This window comes from Phyllopteryx taeniolatus, chromosome 2 (genome assembly GCF_024500385.1).
Source record: "Phyllopteryx taeniolatus isolate TA_2022b chromosome 2, UOR_Ptae_1.2, whole genome shotgun sequence".
Lineage (NCBI taxonomy): Eukaryota > Metazoa > Chordata > Actinopteri > Syngnathiformes > Syngnathidae > Phyllopteryx > Phyllopteryx taeniolatus.
Window position 1 is genome coordinate 36865411 of NC_084503.1, and position 17630 is coordinate 36883040.

At 40.8% G+C, this 17630-nt stretch overlaps 1 protein-coding gene across 2 annotated transcripts in view; it reads left to right on the forward strand.

Annotated features, from left to right (window-relative positions):
* Nucleotides 1–17630, forward strand: part of spon1a (spondin 1a) — an 83468-nt gene that overhangs the window by 54093 nt on the left and 11745 nt on the right. For both annotated transcript variants that reach the window (XM_061766046.1, XM_061766047.1), the window contains exons 7-9: nt 5712–5776; nt 11941–12142; nt 17359–17499. In XM_061766046.1, the coding sequence (XP_061622030.1) occupies nt 5712–5776; nt 11941–12142; nt 17359–17499 (408 nt within the window). The remainder of the gene's footprint in view (nt 1–5711; nt 5777–11940; nt 12143–17358; nt 17500–17630) is intronic.

Below are 17630 nucleotides of genomic sequence, written 5' to 3' on the forward strand. Positions count from 1 at the left end.
GAGATGACAGAGGCTTGCTTAAACTCAGAACACACACAAAATACAACCAAGTGGAATTTTATAGTATATTTAATGACATCTACAAGGGATCTAGAGGGAAACACACAAAGGGGTCTAACTAAAGAAAGAAAATAACACTAATAATGGTAAAAAGAAGGAAAATATGCATACGAAAAGGGAAATAGAACATCGTGTGTTGGGCTAAAGTGGGGAACGCGAGTGTTTAGCGCGTCCATTCTGGACAAGAGAGAGAGCGAGAGAGAGAGAGAGAGAGAGAGAGAGAGAGAGGACAAAGTTGAGATTTTGTCTGAAGCTAGTAATTTCCCCGAAATTATTAGGCACTAATATTGTACATTCTGGCAAAAGTTTGCCGTGTCTACTCACGACCGTACTCAGCTGGCCTCTGGGAGTGGTCTCTCTCGGGGCGCGTCTCGGGAAGCACGGAGGGAGATTTGGTTGGAGAAGGAAAAAATTTAGAAAAATAAAGCAAAACAAAAGAGGCAGAAGACGAAAAATGGTTGTTCGTCACGCCTCCTTTGGAGAATATGATCGTCTCTCTCCCCGCCTGATTTGCGGGAACCGTTCGCAAGTTCGGAAAACTCACACTTGGCTGGCAGCCGAACAGCAACTGTTCGGGAGGCTTAGCAGCGGGTTTCCACGGAGGCTACGGAGCCGGATCTCCATCCCCACGGTCCGCGGTTACCGAGCTGTGTGCCCGAACAAAGAAAGGACTGACTTAAGAAGTCAGAGGAGAAAAAAAAAAACACAAGCGCGAAAACACATGAGCGCCAGGGTTAAGTACCCCAGGGGCGTGCGAAGACAGACGGAGAAGACCACAACCATCAGCTTGAATCTTGTCTACAAATTTGATAAAATGTGTTTAAAATCATATATTAATATAAAATAACCTCAACTTGGTACTTGCTTTACACACAGATCAAACACTTAGAATGTTTATACTTTAATTTTGGCAAAAACTGCTTGGAGTCAAATCAAGACAAACAAAATCTCACAGCTGCGTTTGTAAAGTTGACACACTGACACAGACATCAAGGCATATATTTGGAATAATTCTGCAGAATATCAAAACAGACATTTATCCTTGGTTAAACATCAAATGAGAGTCCGCCCAGGTCAACATTGCAGTTCCTCACGACGCCTGCGGGGGTCGCCTTGTCCGAGCAATTGTTCCTATTCCCAGACAGGGTGAGATTGCCCCCAAGGAGACTCCTCGTGGACCCTAAACTAATTAACATCTACCCTCGAAGTCTGAACTCCCTATCATCAAAGGCCAGATGTTTCCACCGGACCACAGCAGGGCCACTCAGAAGAATGCAGTTTATCAAGGTGTGGGGAGTCACTGTGTCACCTCAGTTTGCGGGGAGCATCGTTGTAAAAAAATAAAACACTACCATTAATATGTCTGAAATATGTCTGAAATAATTATTCTGGCACTTGCTGTAATAATACAGACAGAGCTTCTGATAATTAATCTTAGAAAATGCAACCAAGCGATATATTCACTTGGCACTATATTAAATTGACAAACGCAACGCTGATAATTAAACCCATATAGCATGAAGCGCAAGGGACATTGGTACAGACCTATGTCAGCAGTGAGGTCGGCTTACTTATAATCATTGAAATTGTACCCTATCGTCAACGTTGCTTTTACACAAGGGGAAATGCGGAGATTAAAATGATACAGAGAGTAAAAATCCAATTTAGGGGCGATAGTAACGAGCCTTTACTGTCCTTCAAAACTAAAGAAAGCCAAAATAAACAGTGACAAATGACCAAAAAAAATGGAAATTTCACTAAGCAAATTAAAACATTGGAATGATCAAAAGCAGCATACATTGACCAAATAAGTAAAAACAATAATAATTAAAAAAAAAAAACAACTCACAAGATTAAAGACCACAAAAATTAGCAGCTATTGACGTAAAATTACAGAAACATTGAGTTGCATTGATAGTCGTGATGTGGGATTGTTTGTTCAGAGTGTACCTCACCCTGGCCCAAAGTCATCTGTGATAGGATATCGTGATTCACATGTTGACCCATGAAGTGACCTTGGACACTAAACTGGATCTTGACACTTTACAGGGGTGTCAAACTCAAATTCACAGTGGGCAAAATTTCAAAATTGGGACAAAGTTGTGAGCCAAACTCAATATTTATTGAAAATAGCATGTTTTCCCTTCTCTCGAGATATGTAATGTTAAACCTTATCTGAAAACAACTTAAGTTTTGCTTAAACACTGAATCGGAAAGAAGCAATTTTTTTGAATATTATAAACACATGAGAAATGTAATTTGCAATAAAAGACACCTCAGCGGTATTTGCTTTGTATTTAAATAGATAAAACACATTATTTTAGCCTTTTGAGTTCCTTTCTAATGGAAATTTCAAATAAGGCCAACAAAGTAACTCCTAAAAATAAGAATGTGCTTCAATGAAAATCATTTTTACTATTTGACAGTCCCTACTTTGGAGTAGAAGAAGTGTATGCTATATTATTTTGTTCCAGCCACGTTGGCTCTCCACACAAGATAAACAGTGCTGTTGTTTACTTTCATGAACAGATAATCTGCCTCCCACCTGTCTCGACAGCTTTTGTTTTCCATCATTCATTTAGCCATTTTTGGGAAGGGGAGGTGTAAATTTTCCTGAGGAGACTGGTAGCATGGTTGCTCATGACTGCTAATGAGAGCTTGCCGGTCTCGACACACTCTCAACACACTAGCAAAGCATTGTGGGATTTGTAGTATTAGCAGTGCATATACCAGTGGGCCAGCTCGAAAACACATTTGATATGGTCTCGTGGACCAGTAAATATTTGGGTAACTGCATCATTATATGAAGGCCTGCAAACAAATTCTGAAAAACCCTCAGTAGGACAAGGTATGATAATAATCACTCTTTGGTAAAGTGTTTATCAGCACACTTCACTTCATATCTGCTTTTAAATAAACAAAGGAAGCATCTTCTTTTTTTTTTACATCGACTTAATAGCAGATGTCTATCATGGCTATGTTTATCTTTATGAGGTAGAACATAGTCACAGTAAACATTGTTGATTTGTTGTTGGAAGGTAATGTGTTTGGTCTATGCCTGCTTATGAAGCCCAAAATATTTTAATTAAGGGAACTTTAATGATGTAGGAAAAAAAAAGCTACAGTGGCTGTAGTGGTGTCTTCTGTCATTGGGATATTGACGCAAATTTTATGAAGAGAATATTTTATTTTTATTACTTTCTTTTAATCTTAATTGGAAAACAAACCAAGTAATTCAAAGCAAATCAACTGGAGAAATATTGCTTTGTTGTTTTTATGTCCAGATGTTTACTACTGGGATGTATAAGATTCCATTTTTAATCATCACCGGTTTCTTGATATTAATAGTTTTAATAAAAACAAGGGAGTCACTCAGTAATACTTGTTAATGGGCAATGCGATCAGAGGCTTGACTGTCTGTGCAAGAAAGGTAATGAGGTGTTGCATAGTGTGTCATTAAGTCCATAAATCTGTATGATACAAGTCATTAAACCTCATGTCAGAGTTGTGTAAAGTAGTAGAAGCGAGTTTATATACGCCAATTTATTACTTGCATACACATTTTGCCATTTATGATAAACATAGTGAAAACTGTGAACACTTGTGGGAGTCCAGAATTATTTTATTTCCATATTCTTAACAAGCAGGGAGCCTCAAAATAGTTTTTTTCATTTTTAATATGACATATTGATGTTTTGTATGGGCGGCATGGTGGACGACTGGTTAGAGCGTCTACCTCACAGTTCTGAGGACCCGGCCGGGTTCAATCCCTGGCCCCGCCTGTGTGGAGTTTGCATGTTCTCCCCGTGCCTGCGTGGGTTTTCTCCGGGCACTCCGGTTTCCTCCCACAACATGCATTAATTGGAGACTTAAATTGCCCGCAGGTGTGACTGTGAGTGTGAATGGTTGTTTGTTTGTTTGTGCCCTGCGATTGGCTGGCAACCAGTTCAGGGTGTACCCCGCCTCCTGCCTGATGGTAGCTGGGATAGGCTCCAGCATGCCCGCGACCCTAGTGAGGAGAAGCGGCTCAGAAAATGGATGGATGGATGTTTTGTATGAATGTGGTAAGCTAGGATGACAAAGTACGACACATTGATAAGTTGCTGTCAAGGCAACATGTTGACCCGAAAATGTCTCATAAAAGTGCAGAATGTGACATTTGTCCTTTTTAGCAATTGAATCACCTCTTGACATTTCATTTGGTTGTGCAAGAGGCGACTAGAAGAGTAAAATAATTGTCCTTGTCATTGTAATCAAGGCTTTTGACGATGCCGAATCCTGTCAGTGTGGTGTTCTTTTGACAGACCTGGTTCTCTCTCCAATATTCCCTTGTGCAGCAGAACTATTATCTTTGCTACTGTTGAATTAATCTGAACCCAAATAGCAGGCTTCCACACTAGCTCCCTTTAGTCTGTTTAAATCAAATTCTAGTTTGTTTCACCCCTGGGTGGAGTTTGTTAGTTAACAAACTGGTGTGTGGGCCAACTCAACCAACCAAGTGACCATGTAGAAAAAATGGTCTCGGACTGGTCCCAAAGTAACGCTAACAAAGTTAACTTGGTGTAAAAACGATGCTACGTTGAGCTGATCCAATTGGAAAATAAACAGGCTGACCTGACATGACAAATTAAACAATTTTATAAAAGGGTTCGATAAAGTGGCGGCACGGTGGCCGACTGGTTAGAGCGTCTGTGTCACAGTTCTGAGGTCCGGGGGTCAATCCCCGACTCCGCCTGTGTGGAGTTTGCATGTTCTCCCGGTGCCTGCGTGGGTTTTCTCCGGGCACTCTGGTTTCCTCCCACATGCCAAAAACGTGCATGGTAGGTTAATTGAAGACTCTAAATTGCCCGTAGGTGTGAATGTGAGTGTGAATGGTTGTTTGTTTATATGTGCCCTGCGATTGGCTGACGTCCAGTTCAGGGTGTAGCCCGCCTCCTGCCCGATGATAGCTGGGATTGGCTCCAGCACTCCCGCGACCCTTGTGAGGATAAGCGGCTCAGGAAATGGATGGATGGATGGGTTTGATAAAGCCATTTCGGAAAGAGCCAATAGAATGTCTCTGGGAAAGGGCAGGCACCTTGTAAAGTTGGTGATGCAAAATACAATACACTTAAGTAGAGAATGTGAAGATGAAAAATTATAATAAAGAATCAACTCTGTCTTTGTTATACAATCTGCATAAAACTGTTAGCATTGTAGTTTTAAAGCAGGTTGCGATGTGGATCCTGGGGTAAAACCATGTGAGAAACCCTGTTCTAAACTGTGCTTGTAAATGATCGGTGCAGACAGTTCAGACAGGCCATCATAACACCCATTCATAACTTGGTTAGATTTGTGAGATCCCCCTCCTCCAGTCTCAGTAAATTCACATGCCTCACAGGAGTGGTGGGCCTTCAGTAAAACTCTTAAATTTGAAATAGGATTAGTCTTCCATGCTTGTTGCAACTTGTCAGATTTATTGCACTGAAATTCAATAAATCAGAGCATAAGCAATTCTGCTGATGCTGTAATATTTTTATTAGGGTTTTATTTAAACTTCAGTACAGGGCAACTGACTGTAAATGTTTTGTATTATTAATACGTTGCACTGATTCAATGTAATCATTCACCAGAGATACTGAATAATTTAACAGTGTGTCTTGCTTTTGTAGGGTGATGATGTCCTGACGGTCATCAAGATGAAGGCGCAGTGGCCGGCTTGGCAGCCACTTAACGTGTAAGTATCAAGTGCCATTTACACTTCTGCTCCTAAATAGATTGGTCAGTTCTCAGTATCTCAAAATGCTCATAGCAGTAAGTCTTGTCTTAAGGTGGTTACCTACCACTCAAGAGGCAGCAGTGAACCACAATAACCTGACAGAGTCATATTATTACCAGCGGGCTGTGCTATAATGGGGTTGCGGTGTAAAACTAACAACCTCTCTGGAGCTTTCCACCGAAAGATAGTGAGTCAGAGATAGAGACAGTTGTTAAGACTAGACACCCTGCAGATGTAATTGGGCAGTGCAGTTATGAAGCGGCTTCCTACTGTAGAGGTTGTCACAAAGCGATAGTACACTTTCTTCATTCATCTAATGATGATGGAAGATACTATGGCGAGAACAGCTCATTCACACAATAATGACATAGGAAAAGAAAATGGAGAGAGTGTCTTATTCAAGGACTCTGGACAGAGGAAAACATGGGATTGATGCTAAATGCCCACTCACTTCAGCCCCCTAAAATATGTGAGACTTCAGCAAATCTTGGAAGACCTCAAGAGATTAATGCTGGGCATGCTTTTTGTGTGTTTTTTTTTTTTTTTTTTGGCTACTTTGCAACATTTAATCCAAAAATGATTTTACCCCCACTGTTACACTTGTACAGTATGGCTGTTGTTAAAGTGTTCGATTGAAATATTGACTACACGGCTACCAAGATTTTATGTTGATGACAGTTTGACTTTCTATTCTTCCTTGTGGGGGAAAAAGTAAATCAATAAAAATTGAAAGTTGACCAGTGTCGAGAAAGGGATAGTGTTCGAAATGAGATGATTATGATGAAAGTGCTTGCGATTGGCTGGCGACCAGTTCAGGGTGTACCCCGCCTCTTGCCTGAAGATAGCTGGGATAGGCTCCAGCACGCCTACGACCCTAGTGAGGAGAAGCGGAACGGAAGATCAATGAATGAATGAATGATGAAAGTGGTCTAATCTTTCGATGGAATTATCCTCAATTTTTTCAATAGCTCAATGAAGGATTTGATTGATGGATTGAAACATAGACATACTGGTTGGACCACCACATTGAAAGACATCGTTCGGTATGATCTATATTTTTGAGCCCAGTTAAGCATCTTCCAAATTGGAAGCAATACTTGCTGATCAGTACAAACTCATCCCTGAAACTGCCGTCTGCCGCATTCTTAGTGTTCATTAGCCCCTGAAGCTATCTAATCTCTTATTCATGAGAAAAACAAGATGCTTATTGGCTCAGCCTGCAAAGAACTTCAACGGTAACAACCTGTGCAATGTTATTTACTCCCAGACCAAAAGGCCGGTGACTTTAATCTCCAAAGGGTATTAAATAGCCAGGAAGAGGGGCCAGGATATCCAGCAGGAATAATTAGCTTACTCTGTGCCATACACACAGCCTATTAACTGTTTCATCCTGTGATTGTGAACAGAAAAAATAATGGGTGTGACAGCTCAGTTATAGCGGATGAAGGAAGAAAAACAAATCATCAAAATTAAAACCCCAATTCCAATGAAGTTGGGACGTTGTGTTAAACATAAATAAAAACAGAATACAATGATTTGCAAATCATGTTCGACCTATTTTTAATTGAATACACTACACAGACAAGATATTTAATGTTCAAACTGATCAACTTTATTGTTTTTAGCAAATAATCATTAACTTAGAATTTTATGGCTGCAACACATTCCAAAAAAGCTGGGACAGGTGGTAAAAAAGACTTAGAAAGTTGAGGAATGCTCATCAAACACCTGTTTGGAACATCCCACAGGTGAACAGGCTAATTGGGAACAGGTGGGTGCCATGATTGGGTATAAAAGGAGCTTCCCTGAATTGCTCAGTCATTCACAAGCAAAGATGGGGCGAGGTTCACTTCTTTGTGAACAAGTGCGTGAGAAAATAGTCGAACAGTTTAAGGACAATGTTCCTCAATGTACAATTGCAAGGAATTTAGGGATTTCATCATCTACGCTCCATAATATCATCAAATGTTTCAGAGAATCTAGAGAAATCACTGCATGTAAGCGGCAAGGCCGAAAACCAACATTGAATGCCCGTGACCTTCGATCCCTCAGGCGACACTGGATCAAAAACTGACAGGAACACTTCAGAAAACCAATGTTAGTAAATACATTTCGGCGCTACATCCGTAAGTGCAACTTGAAACTCTACTATACAAAGCAAAAGCCATTTATCAACAACACCCAGAAACGCCACCGGCTTCTCTGGGCCGAGCTCTAAGATGGACTGATGCAAAGTGGAAAAGTGTTCTGTGGTCGAACCAGTCCACATTTCAAGTTGTTTTTGGAAATTGTGGACGTCGTGTCCTCAGGGCCAGAGGGAAAGAACCATCCGGACTGTTATGGACGCAAAGTTCAAAAGCCAGCATCTGTGATGCTATGGGGCTGTGTTAGTGCCAATGGCATGGGTAACTTACACATCTGTGAAGGCACCATTCATGCTCAACGGTATGTACAGGTTTTGGAGAAACATATGCTGCCATCCAAGCAACGTCTTTTTCATGGACGCCCCTGCTTATTTCAGAAAGACAACGCCAAACCACATTCTGCACATGTCACAACAGCGTGGCTTTGTACAATTGCAAGGAATTTAGGAATTTCATCATCTACGCTCCATATCATCATCAAAAGGTTGAGAGAATCTGGAGAAATCACTGCATGTAAGCGGCAAGGCCGAAAACCAACATCGAATGCCCGTGACCTTCGATCCCTCAGGTGGCACTGCATCAAAAACCGACATCACCCCGGATTGTTGAACAGCTGAAGCTGTACATCAAGCAAGAATGGGAAAGAATTCCACCTACAAAGCTTCAACAATTAGTGTCCTCAGTTCCCAAACGCTTATTGAATGTTGTTAAAAGAAAAGCTGATGTAACACAGTGGTAAACATGACCCTGTCCCAGCTTTTTTGGAACGTGTTCCAGCCATAAAATTTTAAGTTAATGATTATTTGCTACAAACAATAACATTTATCAGTTTGAACATTACATATCTTGTTTTTGTAGTGTATTCAATTAAATATAGGTTGAACATGATTTCAAAATCCTTGTATTGTTTTTATTTATGTTTAACACAACGTCCCAACTTCATTGGAATTGGGGTTGTAGTTGGATGTCCATCATAGGCATGGAGAATAACAAAATACAAAATTTAAAAAGGGTCCTTTACTCAACCGAGGAATTATTGTGAAGCCCCACAACTTTATATTATCTTTGTATGTGATATGTGTTGATGGGGTGTCATGGTGCACGACTGGTTAGAGCGTCTGCCTCACAGTTCTGAGGACCGGGGTTCAATCCCCGGGCCCGCCTGTTTGCATGTTCTCCCTGTGCCTGCGTGGGTTTTCTCCGGTTTCTTCCCATATCCCAAAAAAATGCATGGTAGGTTAATTGACAACTCTAAATTGCCCGTAGGTGTGAATGTGAGTGCGAATGGTTGTTTGTTTGTATGTGCCCTGCAATTGGCTGGCAACCAGTTCAGGTCCGATCCAACTTTTTCACTTTCAATAAGATATTGCAGCCTTGAATTTTGGCTGATATCAATATCAGTCCGATCCGATATCAGCAATAATCATGCATACTTTACTTATTGTGTAGTATTGAATGTTACAAAAAGCTTGATGAAGTGATATTACTCCGAGAACAATAATCAGCAACAGGAGGTATGAGAAAAACTGACCCATTTATTAATAACCAATGGGTTATATAAAGTAACTTTAAAAATAAGAATGTTCTCCAATTGAATAAAATAAATTACAAAAATATATTCGGAAATCCTGAAAAAAAACTGCAATAAAACCAGTAAAGAAATATATATTTAAATTCCAATATAACCACTGCTTAATTTAAATTTAAGTATTTTTCTACATTTGAATAGATTAAATACAAAATAAATTAGAAAACCATGACAAAAATAATCTCAATAAATAATAAATACAAATTATACTTCTATCCATCCATCCATTTTCTGAACCGCTTATCCTCACTAGGGTCGCGGGAGTGCTGGAGCCTATCCCAGCTAACTTCTGGCATGAGGCGGGGTACACCCTGAACTGGTTGCAAGCCAATCGCAGGGCACACACAAACAAACAACCATTTGCACTCACATTCACACCTATGGGCAATTTAGAGTCGCCAATCAACCTACCACACATGTTTTTGGGATGTGGGAGGAAACCGGAGTGCCCGGAGAAAACCCACACAGGCACAGGGAGAACATGCAAACTCCACACAGGCGGGGCCGGCGATTGAACCCCAGTTCTCAGACCTGTGAGGCAGACCCTCTAACCAGTCACCCACCGTGCCGCTCAAATTATACTTTGAAAGTGCAAAATAACAAAGTTCACTTCAGTTGTCAGTATATGGTGGGGAATCATTTGCTTTCTCCACATGTGCGGCAATACACTTTTGAACTTCTTGATGCAACTGGGACTTAATTTTATTGACAATCGCTGTTCCTGCTGTGCACTTTTATTCACTCTGTCAAACAACTGTGGTTGTCGAGAACCATTCAATTCGTTGTGAGAAAGACCCAAAATCCAATTTAGTGGGAACAGTTTGTGGAAGGCTGTTTCCAGTGCATAACCAAGGCACACTTGTATAAGTTTGGTGTGTAAGAACCTGAGAGCCCAGACTTCAGACCCATCGAGCACCTTTGGGATGAACTATAACAGAGATTGCCAATATCAGTGATTTCTGACTTCACAAAGGTTCTTTAGGATGAATAGACAAACAAAAATCCCAGAAAAAGTCTTACCAGAAGACTGAAAATCTAATGGTCATGTGTTATAAAATATATAATTCATACACCTTCGTGTCACTGTGCCTTGATTGGCGGGAAAAAGTCTTGAAGGCAAAAACGATGAAAAATCTAACTATGCAATTCACTGGGGTCACACCAAATGACCCAGTGTCTACTAAAAAGTGACTGGTGAATAGTCAGCGTTGATGGAAATGAACTTCAATTTCCCGACAGTGTTGAAGTAAGATGGGAATTTTATTCAAATCGTGACATTAGAATTCCTGCACACATCCACTTTTTTGGTGCTCTGGCATTCAGCTACTTCAATAAGCAAACCGGAGCACAGTGGAAGGTGCGGTGAATCTGCGGGAAGTGCACCATCCTTGTCTCACCTTTCAGCAACAAACTGATCAAATATGTTCACCTAAATTTATACTTGCAAGTAGATAGCTTGTGCCGCGGGCAAGGCTACCAAGAATTTTGGAATAACAAACGCAGCTTGCTGAGGTTGTCTGCTGTGATTAACGCCTTCCTTGTGTGTGACCAGCCTCGCCCTGTCTCTCCTTTGCTGTCAGTGGTTTCTTGTGGAGCCCAGGTGGTGCGGAAGATAAATGTCAGAGTTCCAGTACTTGGTGAGAAAAATGCGCCTGAGTGTAGACTCCAGTCACACATTCCCAGGGGATGAAGGCTGTTACTTGCCTTCAGGGGCCATCATTAGCAAGAGTGCTCAAGGACAGAATTGAGTGCACTGAAGTCAAATGCGTTAATAAGATGACAGGTGGAAAAAAGAGTGACTTGCTAACTGTATATATGACATTAAGTATTGTTACAATTCTAATTTGTACATCCCTCTAATTAGTTTAGCTGCCAATCATCGATCAAGGGAGACAAGCAGATATTTTTGTTCCCCATAGGCTGGAGTACCGAGGCGCAACAATAAGATGCCACTGATGTGCTCAGTCTCATAAAACTCTATTTTAAACTGCATTTTTAATTATGAGTCAGAGAATTATTTTTTTCAAAGCTTCAGTGAATGATTATTTTGCATTGTTGAGAGCTGTCTTTTTGTCATCTTCTGTACATAGAACTGGTCAGAGGCTTGCTGTGAAGAACTCTCCATCTCAGTGTGATGCCAAACTCTATGAGAAAACTATGACAGACGACAGTGTGTAGTCCCTGTAAAGCAGTTATTGATTGGTCACTGCAATCCTTATTATAATATACATCCATATACTTATTTTTCCGATATTTGAAGAAGTTGTGTTTTGTATTTTGACTGGTAACTGACCTCTATGGATGTTGTAGACTAGGGCTAAATCTTATTTAGTAGCTTCATGGGGTTCATAGAGCATTCCCAAATCATAATTTCTCATTCTCTCCCCTAGGCGGGCTGCACCGTCAGCGGAGTTCTCGGTTGACCGAACCCGTCACCTCATGTCCTTCCTCACCATGTTGGGGCCCAGTCCCGACTGGAACGTGGGTCTGTCTGCAGAAGACTTGTGTACAAAAGAGTGTGGATGGGCTCAAAAAGTGGTCCAAGATCTCATCCCTTGGGATGCAGGCACTGACAGTGGGGTGTCATATGAGGTCAGTGGGATATACAGTGGCTGAAATAAGTATTTAACGCGTCACCATTTTTCTCACGAAATATATTGACATGAAATTTTCACCAGATGTTGGGAACAACCCCAGTAATCCATACACACAACGAAAGTAGAACAAATAAGACCAGAAATTAAGTTGTGTGTAATAATGTGAAATGACTGTGTTGAAAATGTGAAGAAAGGGAGGTGCAAAAAAGCATGGAAAGCCAAGATAACAACTAAAATCTATCAATAATCAAAAAGAATTTCACCCAATGTTGGGAAGAACCCAAGTAACCCATACATACAAAGAAAGAACAAATACACTCAGCCTTGTGACTGCAAATGAATATCAGTTGGTTCAGTCGTAATTGATGGCCTACAAGAAGGTTTTATTGTCAAGGTGTGAGTAAAGACACATCTCATGATGGGTAAGAGTAGAGAGGTGTCTCAAAACCATCGCAAACTAATTGTTGCAAAACATAACAATGGCATTGGTTACAGGGGCATATCTAAGCTTCTGAATGTTCCAGTGAGCACGGTTGGGACCATAATACGTAAGTGGAAAGCCAATCATACCACCATAAATTTGCCTCGATCAGGTGATCCTTGCAAGATGTCTGACAGAGCAGTGCAAAGAATAATCAGAAGAGTTGTCCAAGAGCCAAGGACCACCTGTGGAGAGCTTCAAAAAGACCTGGAATTAGCAGGTACTGTTGCCACAAGGAAAACAGTGAGTAATGTACTCCGTCGCCATAGCCCGTATGCACGCTCACCACGCAAGACCCCATTGCTGAAAAAAAAAGAAGCATGTCAAAGCTCGTTTAAAGTTTGCTGAAGAACATTTGGATAAGCCAGTTAAATACTGGGAGAATATAGTCCGGTCTGATGGGAGCAAAATTTAACTCTTTAGATGCCATAATGCACACCACATTTGGAAGAGAAATGGCACTGCACATCACCCTAAAAACACCATACTAACAATGAAGTTTGGAGGTGGGAACATGATGGTGTGGGGCTGCTTTTCAGCAAATGGTACAGGTCAACTTCACATTATTGAAGGAAGGATAAACGGGCAAATGTACCGAGACATTCATGACAAAAATCTGGTGCCATCTACAAGAATGATGAAAATGAAACGAGGGTGGACATTTCAGCAGGATTATGATCCAAAAACATGCTGCCAAGGAAACTCTGAATTGGTTTCAAAGAAGAAAAAAATTAAGCTGCTAGAATGGCCCAGTTAATCAGCTGATTTGAATCCAATCGAAAATCTATGGAAAGAACAGAAAGGCAAAGTTCATAAAAGAAGCCCACGGAACCTTCGAGATTTGAAGAGAGCTTGTGAGGAATGGGCCAAAATCACACCAGAGCAATGGAAGCAACTAGTTTCTCCATAGCGGCACGGTGGACGACTGGTTAGAGTGTCAGCCTCACAGTTCTGAGGACCCGGGTTCAATCCCCGGCCCCGCCTGTGTGGAGTTTGTATGTTCTCCCCGTGGGCACTCCGGTTTCCTCCCACATCTCAAAAACATGCATTAATTGGAGACTCTAAATTGCCCGTAGGCATGACTGCGACTGATTGTTTGTTTGTTTGTATGTGCCCTGCGATTGGCTGGCAACCAGTTCAGGGTGTACCCCGCCTCCTGTCTGATGACAGCTGGGATAGGCTCCAGCACGCCCGCGACCCTAGTGAGGAGAAGCGGCTCAGAAAATGGATGGATGGATGGATGGATGGATAGTTTCTCCATACGTCATTGCGAGGCGTCATTGCAAACAAAGGCTTTTCTACAGAGTATTAAATAAATACTAGTTGGTGTGTCTGGGATAGCCTCCAGCAGCCCGCGACCCTAGTGAGGATAAGCGGTATAAGAAAATGGATGGATGGATAGTTGGCGTGCTCAATACTTTCCCCTGTGTCCTTTCACATTATTACACACAACTTAATTTCTGAGTGTATTTGTTCTTTCTTTGTATGTATGGGTTACTTGGGTTCTTCCCAACATTGGGTGAAATTCTCTTCTCAATAGCACCTTTGGAAATATATGTAGTGAGAAAAATGGTGACATGTTAAATACTTATTTCAGCTGCTGTAATTGTATTTATGTATAAATTTGACAATTATGATTATTACTGGTGTTGATGTACTAGTCCTTTTTATGATGATGATGATGATATCCTGGTATTTATGTTTTTTTTTTTTTTTACCTGTCCTATTTAACTGCTTAGTCAAGCAATTTGGTGGATCTATATGCCTTTTTAATCCATAAGAGTTTTGCCATGCAACAGAGACGTTTGATATACTCCCTCTGCAGTTATTAGTATTGATCCGAAAGAAAAGGTCAGAAACTCTTCGACCCACCCCACAAAAAAAATAAAAATGAAAAATCGTGTACTGTATGTATGTGGTGCATTAAAAACAGTGGGAGATAGGTGGGGTGCGCCCAAGAAAGCCTGGGCCGAGGGAGGCCCCGACAGGTGGCTATTTGCGAATTTTCCCATTTCCCGTACCGTTATGTTCTTGTCCTTTGGTAACTTCTTTTCAACTCATCAAAATTGTTTTTACTGTTCATGAATTTTCAATGAACTCCATGTTGAAGTGTTAACTGTTCACCTTTTAAAATCAACTACACATATACTGAACCATCTGAATCGGTATTCAGATCTGCTGTGCTCAAGGGCACACACACACACACACACACATACATTCTCACACACGCACACATTATTCTTAAAGCGTGATGTAATGTTGAAGGTGATTGACCTGGCCATTGAAAAAGGCAATCCAGTCGCTCATGAGGTTGGAAAAATTTAATCAATGATAGCTGTTGTTTTCTCACATATTTTTTGTGTGTAATATGTGGAGCTTATCAACGAGTGCACTTAAAAGAACATGTTATGGCAATTGGATATTGTATTATTACTTCCACTAGCAGTAAAATGGCATATATAGTATTTTTACCAACAAAGAAAGGACAGAGGAACAAAATATAAAAATTTTTGAAGATCCAGTTACAGCAAATTCCTTGATCTATCATTGTGAAAGATCTGACCCATAAAAGATATTATTGCCACCGATAGGACACTGGTGTTTGTCCTTTATGGCCTCTACTCTCAACTGAAAGCTCGTTTCACACTATTCCAGACCTTATCAAACCACTGAAGTCACAAAAACTTCCCTCTCCACTTCTTCCCCCTGAATAAAACTACTCCTCCTCTTGTCCTCTCCCTCTCTCAGCAGCATTCTGACCTTGTCATTCATTCCACCTTGTCTTCCTCTACCTGCCTCCTGCCCACATTGACAATCACTGCCTGCATCATTTCTTCGTATATGCACCGCCAGTCTGCAGCAAATCAAGACAAGTCATCACCCGTCCAATTTTAGATCCCAAAAGGACATTCTCCTCTCCTGTCTTCACCTTGAAGTGCCGTTTACTATGTGCCTTATGTCAACACCAAGAGATGTGTGTGTGTTCGTGTGCGTGTGCGTGTGCGTGTGTGTGTGTGTGTGTGTGCGCGCATTTGAGTAGACCAAACTCAAAGACTCCATGGGTGAAATCCTCAATGATCCACTCTAGCTCGCCTTTGCGTTCAGTAGGTATAATTTCACTTGCTTTTAATTTCTGCTGCTTCCTTACAGTATATTGGTGGACAGATGGAATCAATTGCTGAATCAATATTTTAGCAAGCACTCAATTTCAGGAACACTCCATGACAGCAAGCATCAAACAATGCAGTAGAAAAGACTTGAGCCCATGGGCCGTGTTCATATAAGTTTGGATAGCGTGTTCTGCCGATCTATTTTCAGTAAAAGACCCTTTCAAGCTAATTCATAAGTGCGTTTGTTCATATCAGCGGTTATCTGGCGCATCCATTGTTCAGACACATACTTGTCCTGTTTATGTTCCTCTCAGGTTGTATTAAAGTGTAGCAAGGTAAAATGACTTTTCTACAAAGCCCATATTATATATGCATAACAAAGGATTGCATTGATATTAAATTAAATATTCAAAATTTTTTCAGTATATAAATGAATGTTTGAGATTATGAAAAAAAAATAAGACTCATATTTTTTGAAGGTAAGGCAAGGATATTTGTATAGTTCGATTCATTCATTCATTCATTCATCTTGTGTTCCCCTTATCCTCACTAGTACACAAGGAAAATCCATAGTGCTTTACAAAGGCAAATAAATAAATAATGATTAAAAACAAGATTAAATGATAAGGTGAACATTTCGATAAACTCCCCAAATAAATTCAGGATAAATGAAAAGATAATATAATACAATAAAAAGAAAAACATATAGATTATCAAGTTACAAATCATAAAATGCAAGCAAGATGGAGAGGAAGTAATATTTTTCTATCCATCCATTTTCTGTACCGCTTATCCTCACAAGGGTTGGGGCGTGCTGGAGGCTATACCAGCGATCTTCGGGCGAGAGACGGGGTGCATCCTGCACTGGTCGCCAGCCAATCGCAAGGCACATATACTTGTAAACAAACAACCATTCACACTCACATTCACACCTACAGGCAATTTAGAGTCTTCAATCAACCTATCAAGCGTGTTTTTGGGATGTGGGAGGAAACCCGGAGAAAACCCATGCAGGCACGGGGAGAACATGCAAACTCCACACAGGCAAGGCCGGATTCAAACCCAGGTCCTCAAAACTGTGAGGCAGATGTGCTAACCAGTCATACACTGTGCCGCCATAATATTTTTTATTTGTAAAAAATGTTTTCATGTACCAACAGTTGAAACCAATCTCAGGTCTTCAGGAAGTTGGTTCCACAGTTGAATAACGTGTTATTCTTTTCTTCATATATTGATTTGGACAGCAATGTGCATTTAAAAGACATTATAAGGGTTTTCAATATTTACTCATTTATTCTGAACACAACTGTACCTGTGCTAGTTTTTCACAAAACCTTTTGGCATTGTGGACCTTCTTACATTTTGGAGTGGATTCACGTTAATTTATGGAACCAATAATTTATTTTCACTTTTCACAGTTACATGCCATTTGCAATGTGTACTAGCAGGTGGCGCTGCTGTGAAAAAAAAGCTTGCTGTGTTTTACAGTTTACAGCCAACCTTCAATGCACGATGCTGCCACATACAGCACTGGCGCGAAACAGCATTTCTTGGCAGTGAATTAGACAGGCGTGCTATTTGAATTGTTGTTTATTTTTTCCATATTTCTGTTTCCTTTAGTCCCCCAACAAGCCAACTGTGCCTGAAGATAAGATCCGTCCTCTGACCAGTCTGGACCACCCTCAGAGCCCTTTCTATGACCCCGAAGGAGGAGCCATCAGTCCTGTGGCTAGGGTCTTAGTGGAACGTATTGCCAGAAAGGTCGGTTGTCATGCTAGTCACAAGCCTGCATTAAAACAAATAGAATGTAGCAGCAGTCTGATGCTAAAGATGATGCAAGCGTTGAATTTCAGATGCCAAAGACAGATTAAGTCTTAAATATTTGATTCTGC